Raw genomic sequence first — 14,182 nt, forward strand, 5'->3', positions numbered from 1 at the left:
TGGAATCTTCCAGAAGGCTCAGCCTCCCCTGAGGGCCCTTTCCCCAGGGGAAAGCTGAAGAGGCCAGAAGAGACCCTCCTGGCTCCATGCCAGCCCCCAGGCAGGAGGCCCACAGCTCACTTTCCTCGGCAAAATAAATCTTGAGAGTTTCTAACCGGCTCAAAACGCACGATCTTCTCCCGATTAACAAGCCGGCCTGCGTGTTCTTGGCTGCTTGCTGCCGACCTCAATTTAAAAACTGTCTGCTGCTCAGCTGCTGGAGAGGAAGGGCCCAGGAGGCATGGAATATTGAAGCTGAGAGACCTGTGTTGCCAAAGTCGGGGGCGGTGGCTGCTGACCCTGCTCCAATTCTAAACAGCCTCTCGGAAGCTTGCAGGAGGAGGCCTAGCCGGGCTGGGCTGCTGCTTGGGCGGGCGCGGGGAGGGGGGTATTTAAACTGTTTTCTGATGAGTGTGGGTTAGGGAGGATGGCTCCAGTGGAACTGGCCTTGTGATGAGCATTGGGCACAAGTGGCCACATGTGAGCAGCTCTCCATCTTTGGAGGATGGCTCCCGGGGGAATGGTTGTTATACCACCTGGAGACTTGACAATGTTCTCCCAGCCCTGATTCTGGGAATGACCCATCTCTGCCGACTGGCCAGCCTTCCCTGCTGGCATGAAGACCTGCTCCCTCTGTCCCCTGCCAGGAAGTGCTCTGGTTTCCTGTATTCTTTCCTTCATTTCTTCCCTAGCTATTAGTCCCTTAGGTCTGTATGGGTAACAAATGGGGGTACCTTTCATCCTGTGGGAAGGAGAGGGTTAGGAGCTCAGGCTCTGAGGTCCCCTCAGCCCCAGGGGTGTCTCTGCTTCCCACTTCTCACCTGTTGAAGAATCCACCCTAATGGTTGACCTTCCTGACTCTCGTTCTTCCTCAGGCAAAGCTTTTGCCTGGCCTCTGTCCATTGGAGAAATGGGATCTCTCTGAGGATCACCCTGTGCAGTCCACACGCAGGAGGCACACTTGGGTGAGGCATCTTGCCGTGAGCCGTCACTTTATCCTGCCTTTCTACCCCCACAGGAGGGATATCAGTGACCCACACCGGCCTCCCTATCATGGTCTCTCTGGCCAACACGGCTGTCTCCTTTAGCTGCAGAATCAACTACCAGGACACCCCACAATTCAAGGACTTCACCTTTAGCTTCTTTCATGAGGATCTCCATGGCAAGAGAAGTGTGGAGAAGCCAATTGACTGCAAACACAGCCCTGGCGCGGAGAACCAGACCCTGGATTGCGAGGTTAAACTCAGCCTGCCAGATGCATCGGCCACAGGCACTTACTACTGCTTAGTCCAAGGGCACATCTCAGTGCAGGGCAGCGGCACCTTCATTCTGGTCAGAGGTGAGGCCTCCTCTTGATCCTTCCAGGGTGAATAAAATGCTGGGACCACCCAGCAGTTTCTCTGCCTTGCCTTGTAGCTTTGCAAACAGAGCAGAAGCCGGGAACCCCTGCCCTGCAGGTGTGCCAGGCACCCACTTTTGTGTTGAAAGAGAAGGGGCCCAGTGTGGGGATCTGCCTCTGGACACCTTGGACAAGTGACTTGAGAGAGGTCACTCAGCCCACTGGTGCCGGGACCCCATTAGCAGTGCAGGGAAGTGTGGGGTTAGGCGTGTGCACACGAGGACTTGTGAGCGTCTTGCTTGAGTGAGCATTTGTTTTACATCATTCTGGAAGTAATCCCTAGTTACCATTCTCAATGGTGTGAGACCCCTAATGTTAAAAGCGAGCCGTGGTCAAGGTCCCAGTTCTTTCTCTAGCCACTTCTGTGAGAAGGGGCTGGGACTTTGGAATCCCACAGCCCTGGGTTTGACTTTTTGTTTTACTGCTTGACTGGATGTGACCTTGGTTCTGACCTTCATGGCAGTACTCTGCCCGACGTTGCACAGGCTAGCCTATGAGGGATGCTGCCTGGGCACTTGCTCAGTAACTGTTATGGGCCCAGACGTGGGTTGTCTTTTGTCCTCTGCCAGCCAGATGGAGGCAGGGAAGGAGGGTGGAGGGAGGGCTCCAGATGAGGGGATGTTTGCCCCTTGTCTACCCCTGGCGTAACTGTCCTTGTCAGTCCCAGTGTCCCTCACAGCATACACTCATATTGTCATTATTTCAGATACAGGAAAGGAGGTCTCCAAAGATGATATGACTCACCAGGGTCCCCTAGGCAGCCCTCAGCAGTGCCAAGGCCACTGAGTCAGGGCCACTAAAGGGGCAAATGACCTAGTCCTATCCTTAGAGTATCATGACAATAAAGATACACAGGAACAAAGCCAAGGCCCTGAAGGGTCTCAGAGGGGGCCCTGACAAGGTCAGGGGTCGTAGAGAGTTAGAAACAGGTAAAAGGGCAATTTAAGCTTTGGGGCTAGGGGTTGGTAGGCCATCTAGGCCTTGATCTCTCCCGGGAAACTTACTCTCTGCTCCCTGCGCTCCTCCCTCCCTCTCAGACACAGCATACCACCCACCTTCGTTCAAGCGCCAGGAGGCCCTGCTGTTCAGTTTTACCGGCTTGCTGGGTACCCTGAGTGTGTTGGGCACAGTTCTACTGCTTTGGAAGAAGGTGAGGACCAAGTGGACACGTAACACATTTATGCTGAGTCTTGCATCCTCCATCCACACGATGGACCTGGGGAGGCCTCTAAGACCAGAGGAACTGCCCTGTCCCATAGGGTATCCTAGGCCCTGGGCAGGATACTCCATCAGCCCAGAGGCCCACTTTGACCCAGTTGAAAGAAATAGGGGTTCTTTAGACTTTCCCAGGTTACTCATCCGGCAGATGATGCAGGCTCCCATCAGGTCCCCGGACAGAGCCTACTCCCCAACCCCTGATAGCCAGCCATGAACAAGGAAGGGAGAGCCTAAAAGATGCTGTGTGCCTGACCCTCCCACACACATCTCCCTATCTCGCAGGCCCAGAGAGTGAGGCCCAAAGAAGCTGTGACTTGCTTATGGTCATATAGTGAGCACATGACAGAGCAAGGGCTGGAGTGTATGTGAAGGGGACAGTGTGCTCCAGCTCTTGGCTTGCCCGTTTCCTGTTCATGGTGACTCCCCACTAGGGCACCCCTCATTCTTACCTTTTCACAGTGGTCTTTTCCTTGTCACCTGCCTCGGCCTGTGGCATAGGACTCTGCACTTAGTCGTGTTCAGTAAGAATCTGCTGGCGGGATTATAATTCTCAGTCCTTTCATAGGAAATACATGGGTTGACTTTTAAAGTGGATCTTAGCCGAGTACCTACTATGCGCCAGGCATTAGGATATATCAGAGATTAGGAACCCAGAGGAAACACAACGACTAAAATCCCAAGATAGCCTGCTTGGTGGTCAGTGGGGGCTGGGAGGCTTGAGAGCACAGCTCCAGACCGGGTTTGTGCTCTAACCACCCGCCCCCTACACACACACACACACCTTACCAGCTCTGTGAGTTTGGGCAGGCTAACCAGTTCCTCCCTGCCTCAACTGAGATCTCCGCAGAGGAGAGTCCAAGCGGAGACAATTCCAGGCATCCTGGCTGTGGACAGGAGGTGGAGGTAGGAAACGTTAAAGAAAACCTGGGCTACTTTGAGCACCAGGACGGCTAAGATGATGGCCTGAGAAGATGATGGCCACCGTGACGTCCACCATGGGAGCAGGTGTGACGACACCACCTGGCTGGGATATGTGTGTGTAAAAACAGCTCTGGAAGGTCCTGGGCACCTTTCTCTAGGCACCTGGGTGACTAATTTGTCCCGGGGTTTATGTTTTCATCCATTGATGAGCTGCCAGGCTCCTCCCTAAGCTTCAGACTGGTCCGGTGAACATGGTGACTCATATATATGGGGCATAGGGTATCTCCACCTGAAATGACCAAAAGAACACTCTTCAGGACCTTAGGCCTCCTGAGGGCTCAGGATTAAACCCTGGAGCTGTGTGTGGCTTGCCTACTCACTCCCACAATCGTTCCTCAGCCAATCCAGGGTCCAGCCCCTTCTCCCTGGCCCTGGCTTGGGCCCCATTATCCTCATCAGGATCCTCGATCACCTCCTCCTACCCTACTATCCAGCCTCTGGCTTCTGCGCTTCTGCGTTTCTGTTGTCTCCCTGCCTGAGTGAAGCACCCTACAGGACAGGGACTTGATACCCTGGTGCGTGCCAGAGCCTGGTACATTGTAGGTGCTGGTGGAAGAAATTATGGGATATATGCATGCTGATTCCTGAAAGATGAGGAGGAGTAAGCTAGGGTACAAGGAGGGCAAGGTGACATTATGGCTCCTGTTTCAAAGCAGGGGAAACTGAGGTTTAGCAGGTTTCTTGGGCAGAGGTACAGAGAACTAGGCACTATGGGAGAAGTCATGCTGCCTGGCTGACTAACCTAATAACCACAACCTGAAAGGACAAGTTCTGGTAGCGTGGGTCAGGGTCCTGAGTAGATAGAGCTGGTTCCAAGGGACAGAGCATCCCCAACCTCCACAGCAAAACGTAACCCAACCGAGTTCGCAAGGGTACTCCCCCTCCGTCCCCATAGGAGTTCCGCTTTAGCCTGGGCCTCCTCCCCATTGCTCCCAAACTTCAATCCGCCTTGCACCTGCGTCTGAAGCCAATTACAGAGGTGGATGAGAGCGAATCTGACCACGTCCAGCTCTGGTGGCTCCTACTCTTCCCCACCATACCCCCCAGTAGAGACACTGGTGTCATTTGTATTCTGTGGCCTCGTCATTGCCCATTTCCCCTTCCTTGCTCTTCCCTCCCCACTCTCTTGCTCGCTCTCCTCTCCCCTGCTAGTCCCTCCCCTGCACATCCCTAACAATCCATAGCCTCCTGTGGACTTGAGCACTTTCCTGAAGCCAACAGTGTAGCTCACCTCCCTGAGCTCTCAGTGGCAAACCCAATAGGCCACAGGCTCCCTGGTGCTCAGCCAGGCCCAGCATGGAAGAGGGCTGGCACCACAGCCCGCAGGTGTCTCATGCCAAGACCTGTGTTTTCCAGCCTGGATCCAAAGTGCTTATCCAGAAGCTTCCAAACAACCACTGCCTGGGAGTTCCTGTCTTTCAGCTTTAGTGACGTTTAGACAAGCAGGCTCAAAAGGGAAGGGGCCAGGGCCCCAGCCCTCTTGACAAGGAGGTGGTACCAATGTACCCCGAGTGTCCCTGGGGTGTAACTGTGGCAGTGTTTCCAGGAATAGACAGTGTATGGAGGTGCCAGGTCTGTGTTTCCTCATGGGTAGTCATTTGTTAGCTTGGCAGGCCTCACTTTTCCTCCCTGTGAGATTGGTAAGTCCGTGTCCACTCCCTCAGGCTGCTGAGAGAATTAAGTGGCCAGGACAGGGGTCTTTCTGAGTTATAAACTGCGCACAGGTGGCCGCACCTGTCTGTATGAGACCCACGAATTCCCACAAACAGATGCCAACACTCTAGGTAGCATTGGGTTGGCGTCTTAGCAAACGCAGACACAGGTTCCAATCCTGCCCCTGCCGCTTACTGGCTGCGTGTCTGCACAATCCCCTACCCTCTCCAAGATTTTACTTCTTCACGCGCAGAGCAGAGATGACCCGAGAGCTCGTCTGCAGGTTTGTTGAGCACAAGCAACAACAGGGCATGTCTCCCTCCCCGACTCCATGTTCAGCTGTATGATGCTGAGACTGGGGGTGGCACCGGTTTCTGCCTGTGAGTTAAGTAGCTCTTGAGTGCTAATCCGGGAGTAAATGGGCTGGGGATTGGCAGGTGGCCAGGGTTTTTAATTAGCTCCTGCCCTGAGATGAGGCCCTTGTTGCTCCACTGTTGGCAGTGTGGTGCCTGTGATGAGGGGGGCGTCCAAACTGCCTCCCTCTGGCTGTCCCCGGGGCCCTGTGCTTTTCCAGCAGGGTGACCCAGTGTTCTCCAATTTCACTTGCCATTTGGTTTTAGCCTTCTGGAGTTTTCCAAAGCTGGTTTGCTCTAGGCACCCTATCTGGAGCCCTCGATGCTTTCTGCCCTCCTCACTGCCCTGCCCGTCATCCTGCCCATCAGGGTAGTTAGCCTCAGGCTGACCTCTCCTTGAGCGCCCTCAGTCCTGCAGGTTTGGTACATGCCTGCCTGCCTGCCTGCCTGCTGTGCTTCTGCCTGGAGCCCTTGCCTCTCTGTTCCTGCTGAACACACTCCAGTCCTCGCATTTCCCCCAAATGACCCCTTCCTGAGTCATTGGTCTCCGCATACTGGAAGCTCTGCTATGGTAAATTTGTGATGTATGGCCCATCTCTCCCACAGACTTTAAGATCAGGAGGGCAGGGAATGTGTCCACTCTTTCACACTGCCCAGCTAAAGAGGTGTTCCGCTGACGTGAGGGTTTCCCGAGTGCCACCAAACACCTCCCCTCTGTCCCCTCCTTGAAACTTTGTAATCATCTTGCTAAGGGGGCTACTGCGGAAGGCATTGAAGCTAGAGAGAAAGTGTCTTCCTTCAGGGCCACAGTCGGTGAGGGGCTGGCTGGCATTCACTTGGGGCCCACCTACACAGTTTCGTCCCTAGAGTCGGGCACTCTGCTGTGACATGGCCCCACGTGGCTCTGCGTTTCCTGTAGCTTCAGGCACCTCTCCCTGGAGACGGCAAGTGGAAAGGGTTGAGTGATTAATTTTTGTGTGGCCCCATGGCAATCAGCAATTTCCTCCCTCGATGGGGTCTGTAAGGGGAGGGAGATGGGAGAGCTGCTTCTCCTCAGCCTCCACAGCCCTGGCTTTCTTCTCTCTACAGAAACAGATGTCAGTCCTGGGCAAGCATATTACCAGGACTTGCCCCGGTCCCAAATCCACCGGCGGAGCCACAAAGCCTCCGGCAGAATCCATCTACACGGTGAGTCCCAGAGCCCTTCTACCTCTCTCGGGCTTGACCTAGGGCCTGGCTAGCTGTGTGAGGGTAGTGTTTGCTAATCTATAAACAGACACGGCAGTTCTACAAATTAGGGATTTCTACAAAGGCTAAGGGAGAGGCAATGTGTGGGCCCCCTTCTGGAACATGAGGCAGTGAGAGCAAAAGTTGGCAAGGATGAAGAAAGTTCCTTCAGCTGAGCAAATTATCCCCAACCCGACTTGCAAGCTTTTTCCTAGTTCTGTTGCACAAGCGACCCTGACGCAGCAACAGCCAAAGTCACAAAAAGAGGAAAGGGCCTGGCACCGCCCCACACTCTTGACACATCAAGGGCTTTCGCTTGTCCACCAGTCCCTTCCTCATCTATCCCTCCAGTCACAGCAAGGCTCCACGTGGGACTCCGTGTGTCACACACCCTGTTGTGTCACGTGCATCCACCCCCCCCCCCCACCCCCCCACCCTGCACAGTTTTCACAGTTACAAGGGAAGGGCTTGAGGAGACTGTGCCTGCCTGGTCACCCGGATGTGGGACTCCCCCTGAGTTGTGTTGCTTACAGTCCTGTGAGTAGTGTCTGCTCAGTGTAGACAAAGTCAAGGATTTACCCCCGCCTCCCCCCCCCCCCCCCCCCCCCCCCCCTGTCAGCCAGAGCCACCAGGTGCTGCTGCCGACCCCACAGCTGGCCGCTTGGGTAGCCAAGGACATATTTGGAGGGTGTTTACCACTCCTCCTGTCTCCAGGACCTTGTTGATGCACACGTGAGACCTGGCCATAAATCCCCACCCAGAGCATGATCAGAATTAGGCTATGTTTGCTGAGGGTGGGGGAGGCGGCAATGAGGCCAAGGGACGTTCCCGTGGGGGGCAACACTGACAGCTCTCAGAACAGGACAGTTCTCAAAGGGCCCTTAGTTTCTCCTCTCCAGGGACTTTCCACCAGCTGCTGCAGCGTATGCCGCCCCAGATTCCCCCAAATTCCCTCTTCCTTCCCAGCAGCTCAACACTAGGAGAGAGTATAGTGTCAGCTGCTATGTGAAAATCAATCTCTCTTTCTCCCAATCAATCTCTTCCACCCTCTCCCTCCCCGCTCCCTCCCTCGCTCATCTGGGAATGCAACTCAGGGTCTTGAACACGCTAGGCAAGAGGCAAGCACTGTACTCCTGTGCAGGAGCCTCAGCCCTTATACTGCTTTTATTTTCAGCTTTTGTTTTGACACCCATAGCTCAGGCTAACGAGTTCCCAATCCTCTTGCCTCCACCGCCAGGGTGCTGGAATTATGAGCTTGAGTTTCAGTGTCCGACTGCACTTTAAGAACATAGAGTTGCACAGAATTTTTTTTAAAGATTTCCTTGATTTTAATGTATGTACGAACCCTTTGCCTACATGTATGTCTCTGCCCCACTTATGTGTTTGGTGCAGAACACAAGGAAGCCAGAAGCGGGCACCAGATTCTGTAGAGATGAAGTTACAGACAGCCGTGAGCCGCCACGTGGGTGCTGGGAATTGAAATGGGGTCCTCTGGAAAAAACAGCCAGTGCTCTCAACCATGGAGTCCTCTCCCCCGGCTGCTTTGTAATATTCTTTGTCTCTGGCTAAATCTATTTTTCGTATGTACGCGAATTCTGACTTTTATAGTCTGAACGCCACTGAGACTGGCTTTCTGTCTCACCTGGTGCTCTGCACACCCTAGGCAAGCGGCCGCGCTTCACTCCCCGTGTGTGAGCGTTCTCTATCGCGGTTGCTGAAATGGTCCGGATCCTTGTTGGTCCCTATTGATTTTCTTTGTCTTATCAGGTGTTAAGTGTCTGCCAGTGCGGTGGTGGGTCTGCATACTCCTCCTTTTGACTGTGTCAGCTTTGCTTGCCTTCACGTGGAAAAGCACTCAGACTTTATCCGAAGCACCGTAGCACTTGAACTTGTGTTTAGAATCCTGACCTATTAGAGTTTCTAAACGGGCCAGCCTGACAGAAGCGAAGCCTTGTGCTTGTTTTGCTGTAGACAGGGTCTCACCGTGTTAACGCGCGGACTTGTCTGGAACTTGCTGATTCTACCACTTAAACCTTCTGAGTCCTGGTCCTGATGATGAATGCAGGGTTAGTCATCCAGCATTGCCTTTGCAGCTCCCAGCACACTGTGATTCCTTCCGTCTTAAATTCCTCTTCTTGAACCGTGTCCCCCCAGTCGCCCTCCCTTCTCTACAGATGACAGAACGCCCCAGGGTGCCTTTTCTTGATTTTTTTTTATTTGACATTTAAAAAGAAAATCTGTGTGTGCGCGTGTGTGCATACCATCTGTATATGTGACTGTGGATTTCAATGTGTCGCAGCAAGTGTGTGGAGGCCCCAGGGCAACCTGGGGTGCAGGTCCTCGCTTTCTACCTTAGTTGGGACAAGGTCTGCTTGTGTTCACTGAGTCATACTCCAGCCTGGTTGGCCTGCGAGCCTCCAGGAATTCTTGTCTCTGCCTCTCATCTCACTGTAGGAGCGCTGGAATAAGAGGCATCCATGGCTTGCACCTGGTTTTGTATGGATTCTGGAGATTTGAACTCAGGCCCCGCACACGTGTGGCGAGGGCTTGGCCCACTATGGCATCTCCTTAGCCCTCCCTCGCTCCTTTCTGACTGGCTAGCCCTGCAGCCACCCTTCAGCAGAGCTCTCCTTGGCAGTCACTCTGGTTCCACGTGGCTGTACCCGCCAGGCAGTTCTGGGTCCCCAGGTCCCTTGATGACTCAGCAGCTTCTGACAGCTCCCTGAGCGCTCCCTCCTCCTCGATTCTAGAACATTTCATTCTTTCTCGATCCTCCCCTGATTCACCGGCACACCTCTTCAGCCCCCTCTCACTGATTCCTCCTCGGGAGCTGTGGAACCCTCACCTGCAAACACTGGTGTAGACATTGGGGTTCAGCCCTGGGACCTCTGCCCTCTTTTACTGTCACTCCCCACCCCGGAGTGATCTCATCGGGAAGGGTTCTGAATCCCATCCACGTCTGGCTCAGCCCCAGCTTTTGTCTCATACATCCCTGAGCCTTGGACCCAGCTCCACCAAGATGTCTCATTTGCAGTTCTCAGCCAAATTCTAAATCTTCAGGCACTGTGTGCCTCCAACATTCTCTCCCCGGGAGATGCTGGCTGTTCTGTCAGTCACTCGGGCCAGACGCCCTTCCTGTTCTTGCAGGTGGAGGTGCTGAAGCAATTCTTTTTTTTTGTTTTGTTTTGTTTTGTTTTGTTTTTTAATCAAGACAGAGTCTCGCTTGGCTGGCCTGGACCTCACTATGTAGACTAGGCTGGTCTCGAACTCGCGGAGATTCGTTTGCCTCTGCCTCCCAAGTGCTAGGGTTAAAGGTGTCCATGACTATGCCTACAGAAGCAATTCTTGAGGCCAGCAATCCTTTAGAAGTTGCCATGCCACCCTAGATCAAGATTAGAAGTCTGTTCACAGCCTCCAAGTTGTCACTGTCTACCCGTCAAGAGGTCCTTCCTATACCTACTTTCTCCTCAGATGGTCCTTTCCAAAATAATACACATGACAGCCTCCTCCGTCTCTCTCTGTCTCTCCAGGTGTCATGCCCTGCTCTTCCTTAGGTCGTCACGGTCTCCCTCAAGCCCCCTCCTCATCCTGCACAAGCTCAGGGCTGTGGCCTGACGTTTGCTCTGCCCTTCCAGGGCAGCTTAGATTCGAGACCTGATGCAGGGTAGAGGGGATAACTATAGCAAATGGGGTGTCAGTAGCTTCTAAAGACATCCCCTCACCTCTGCTCTCTGCCTCTGCCTGGCCCAGTGTCCCTGGCCCCCAGTTCCTCTTGTCCTCTTTGAAGTGAATTTTTTTTTAAAAAGATTTATTTATTTTTCTATGCATTGGTGTTTTGCCTGCCTGTATGTCTGTGTGAGGGTACCAGGTCCTCTGGGACTGGGGTTACAGACAGTTGTGAGTTGCCATGTGGGTACTGGGATTTGAACCATGGTCCTCTGGAAGAGCAGTCTTAACTGCTGAGCCATCTCTCCAGCCCCATGAAGTGACTTTTCTCACACTCAGATGTGATCATGGAAAATCTGGTATGATTGTACCAGAACCCCGACCCAGAGCTGAGGTGCTCCGCAGTACTGCCTCTTTCTACACTGTAATCTCCAGAGGAGATCCAGGCCCAGACAGCTAGCTTCGCACTGCCCTGAACCAACCTGGAGGCTGGCCTTGATTCTTCCACCAGGCTAATGAACATTTTGTAACTGCCCACTGGGCAACAGGAGGCAAAGGGGTCTGTAGGACCTGAGAGTCAGACAAGTAACCGCTGCAGAGCGGAGGCCAGCAGAGCCTAGCCTGGACAATCTAGCAGAGAGTCGAGGGAGGTAACCTCCCCGTTAGCCTTGCTCCTCATTGCTGAGAAAGGCCCAGAAAACTGAACTGGACGAGAGGCTCGGAAGTGTCCTGCTGACAAGGCTCTCCCCTGCATTTCACAGCCGGGAACAGCAGGTCAAACCCTGAATGCAAATGCAGCCAGCAGGTCAGGACTGTCAAAGGCTCCACTGGACACCAGCTGAGTGATGGCCACGCTTGCCTTTTGCAGCACAGACACCAGAAACAGGGTGCCCTTCCCTGACTCCAATGGTCCCTGGCTTCTCTGGGTTTGCACCTGCTAGGGTGGCCAGAATAGTGGAGACATGAGAGAGGGAACCACTTGTGGTCCCTGGGTCTGTGAGTCTGAGAAAGGCCTGAGGGGTCATAGCGTGTCTGGGTAACATGTTCTACCCTGTGCACTGGGCGGAGGTCAGTTCTCTGGTCAGGCACAGAGGCCCACGGGGCTCAGAATGGGCCTTGGAAGTTCTCTTCCCTTGTAGATGAGGCAGGCTGGAAAATCCTCTCCCAAGCCCCTCCCTCTGTCTAGCTGAGAGACACTCTGAGCAGTCCTCAGGACGGATTCGCCACCCTGCCTGTGTCTGATGCCCTTGAAGTTAGGGTCTCCCAAGCGCCAAATGGTTTATTACAGGGGTTTTCATGCGTGGCTACCTCTGGGCGCTTTCTTCCCTTCTCCCCTCCCATCTCCCCACCCTCCTGCCTCTGAGCACCACCTGTCTCCCCAGCCTGCCTCACCAACCCCTGCTTGACTGTTGCCAGGGAAACCGCCTCCTTGGCAACAAGCCGGCATCCATGTGACAAGTACACTGGGGAAGGGAGGGTTTCTGCCTCTTGCTTGCTTGGGCTTTTGCAAGCTGTGTTCTAGAGCTCCGAAACACCGCAGCTGGGGTGGTGCCTTCCTGGGCGATCTTCGAACAACTGCATATTAAGCACCTACTGTTTGCCTAACTTTATGTGCAGCCTCGTATTTATTCACGTGTTGGGCCTATAAGACCGATATGACAATTCCCATTTTGTAGATGAGGAAACTGAGGCAGCAAAGAGGCTGCCTGTGGCAGCAGGTATCAGAGCCAAGAATTGAACCTGGTCTTGTCTGACTTCAAAGCCAGGGTCTTCTCACTGTCTTGGAATCTGTGGTCTGGCTGCTAAAGACCCTCAGGAGTGACTGACTGGCTCCACACACCTAGTAAGGGAGAAGTTCCCTCACCAATCCTCACCTGGTGGCACTGTCACTGTGCCGAGACCAGCTATAGAGTCCGGTGCCCACAGACAAACCAGGCATGGTCCCTGTCCCCGAGATTCCCAGTCTGCTGAAGGCTGTAGGTATACCTTGGATGTGAACCACATCCAAGCAAGCCACAGAGGCTGGGTTCCAGCTTCCCAATCCCAGGGAAGTTCTCTGGAGAAGTCATAGATTGCAGGGCTGTAGTCATGGGGAGAGTGAGAGCATGTATTTCCAAGGGTTCATATTTAAGGAATGACTCTGGCCCTAGATGACCAGAGTAGTGTGGCTTGAGGGGGCCAAAGGGAAATAATAGGCTAGGGAGAGAGCAGCGTGCCCTGGGCTCTGGAGTTAGATTCCTTAATCCTCCAGCAAGGCACAGGACTGATGAAGGAGGAGTGAGCTCCTACTCCATGCCTGGGTTGTCTGCGAGCCCCGGATGAGTAGTGAGTAAGAGGAGACCTAGAAGGTGGATGAGCAGATGGGATTCTGTCATGGACAGTCCCTGAACCAGGGAGTGAGGGCAGAAGTTAGCAGGGACCCTCGGTGTCATGTAGGGGGCTTCCTACTGCCTCTGGGGCCTCAGGCACCGGAGAACTGTCAGGGATGGTGGGTGACAGTGTATCCTTTTGCCAGCCAGGGGAAGTCTGGACTGAGTCCCATGCTGGGCTTTGCTGGTGATCCTTGAGGGAAGTGGTGTGGTATAGACAGAGTTGGCCCTGTACAATCAGGGCAAGGACTCAGCTGACTCAGAGACTGGCAGTTTTAATAGGGACAGCCCGGGGGTTCTGCCCTTCCCTGGGCTTCCACAGCACATCCGGTTAACAACAGGCAGGAACCTGAGGACTGTCCTTCTATGTCACCTGCCGCTGACACTGGTGCCCTCTTTCCTACAGGGTCTACAGCCCCGAGAGACAGAGGTCTATGACTGCCTCGAAGGAGAGACTGGCAGCCCTGTCTCCAGCCAAAGTCCTCCCTCCAAGGTATGCCCGAGCCTGGGGACATGGCGCCTGCTTCCTTCTCACCCCTCCCTCCCTCCCTCATCTATGCCATGGGAGTTTAATAGACCCCAGAACTGGGCCACTCGCAGTTGACTGTGCCATCCCCACAGGCTGGCCTAGTGGTTGGGAGGACTGGCAGCTTTGAACTTGGTTGGTCCCTCAGCAGCCCTTGCAGCCTTGGAGGAGTTTGAATCTCCTGGTCTGTATTCGGAGGAGCCAGGATAATCCTCACCTCCCAGGCTTTCTTTGAGAACAGCTCACGGTGTTGAGAGGGCGACCCAGGACCCAGCGTGAACTCACACAGTGTGGCGATTATAACCACCGCTGGTGAGCACTGTGCAGTGTCTACACCGGCCAGTCGGGTGAGAGCATAAGACGTCCAGATGGCCCCAGGCATGTGCCGGTTACAGTCTGAGTTGGATGGGCACTGGTGCCAGCTCTGGCTGTTATTGTGACCGGGCCTGGGGCTCACTACTTTGTCACGCTTTCTCTCTTAAACCTCAGTGTGCTTAGCCGGGCAGCGGTGGCTCACGCCTTTATTCCCAGCAGAGTATCTTTGTGAGTTCAAGGCCAACCTGGTCTACAAGAGCTAGTCCCTGGACAGGCTCCAAATACTACAGAGAAACCCTGTCTCGAAAAAAGAAAACCTCAGGGCTGGAGAGATGGCTCAGAGGTTAAGGGCATTGCCTGCTCTTCCAAAGGTCCTGAGTTCAATTCCCAGCAACCACATGGTGGCTCACAACCATCTGTAATGGGGTCTGGTGCC

The 14,182-nt window shown here is 54.0% G+C and overlaps 1 protein-coding gene across 2 annotated transcripts in view; it reads left to right on the plus strand.

The window, feature by feature from the left end:
- Nfam1 (NFAT activating protein with ITAM motif 1) overlaps positions 1 to 14,182 on the plus strand; it is a 39,142-nt gene that overhangs the window by 14,408 nt on the left and 10,552 nt on the right. For both annotated transcript variants that reach the window (XM_050130699.1, XM_050130709.1), the window contains exons 2-5: positions 1,058 to 1,378; positions 2,476 to 2,588; positions 6,733 to 6,831; positions 13,312 to 13,398. In XM_050130699.1, the coding sequence (XP_049986656.1) occupies positions 1,058 to 1,378; positions 2,476 to 2,588; positions 6,733 to 6,831; positions 13,312 to 13,398 (620 nt within the window). The remainder of the gene's footprint in view (positions 1 to 1,057; positions 1,379 to 2,475; positions 2,589 to 6,732; positions 6,832 to 13,311; positions 13,399 to 14,182) is intronic.

Source organism: Alexandromys fortis, unplaced genomic scaffold, assembly GCF_014885135.2.
Source record: "Alexandromys fortis isolate MF-2015 unplaced genomic scaffold, M_Fortis_MF-2015_v1.1 scaffold_28, whole genome shotgun sequence".
Lineage (NCBI taxonomy): Eukaryota > Metazoa > Chordata > Mammalia > Rodentia > Cricetidae > Alexandromys > Alexandromys fortis.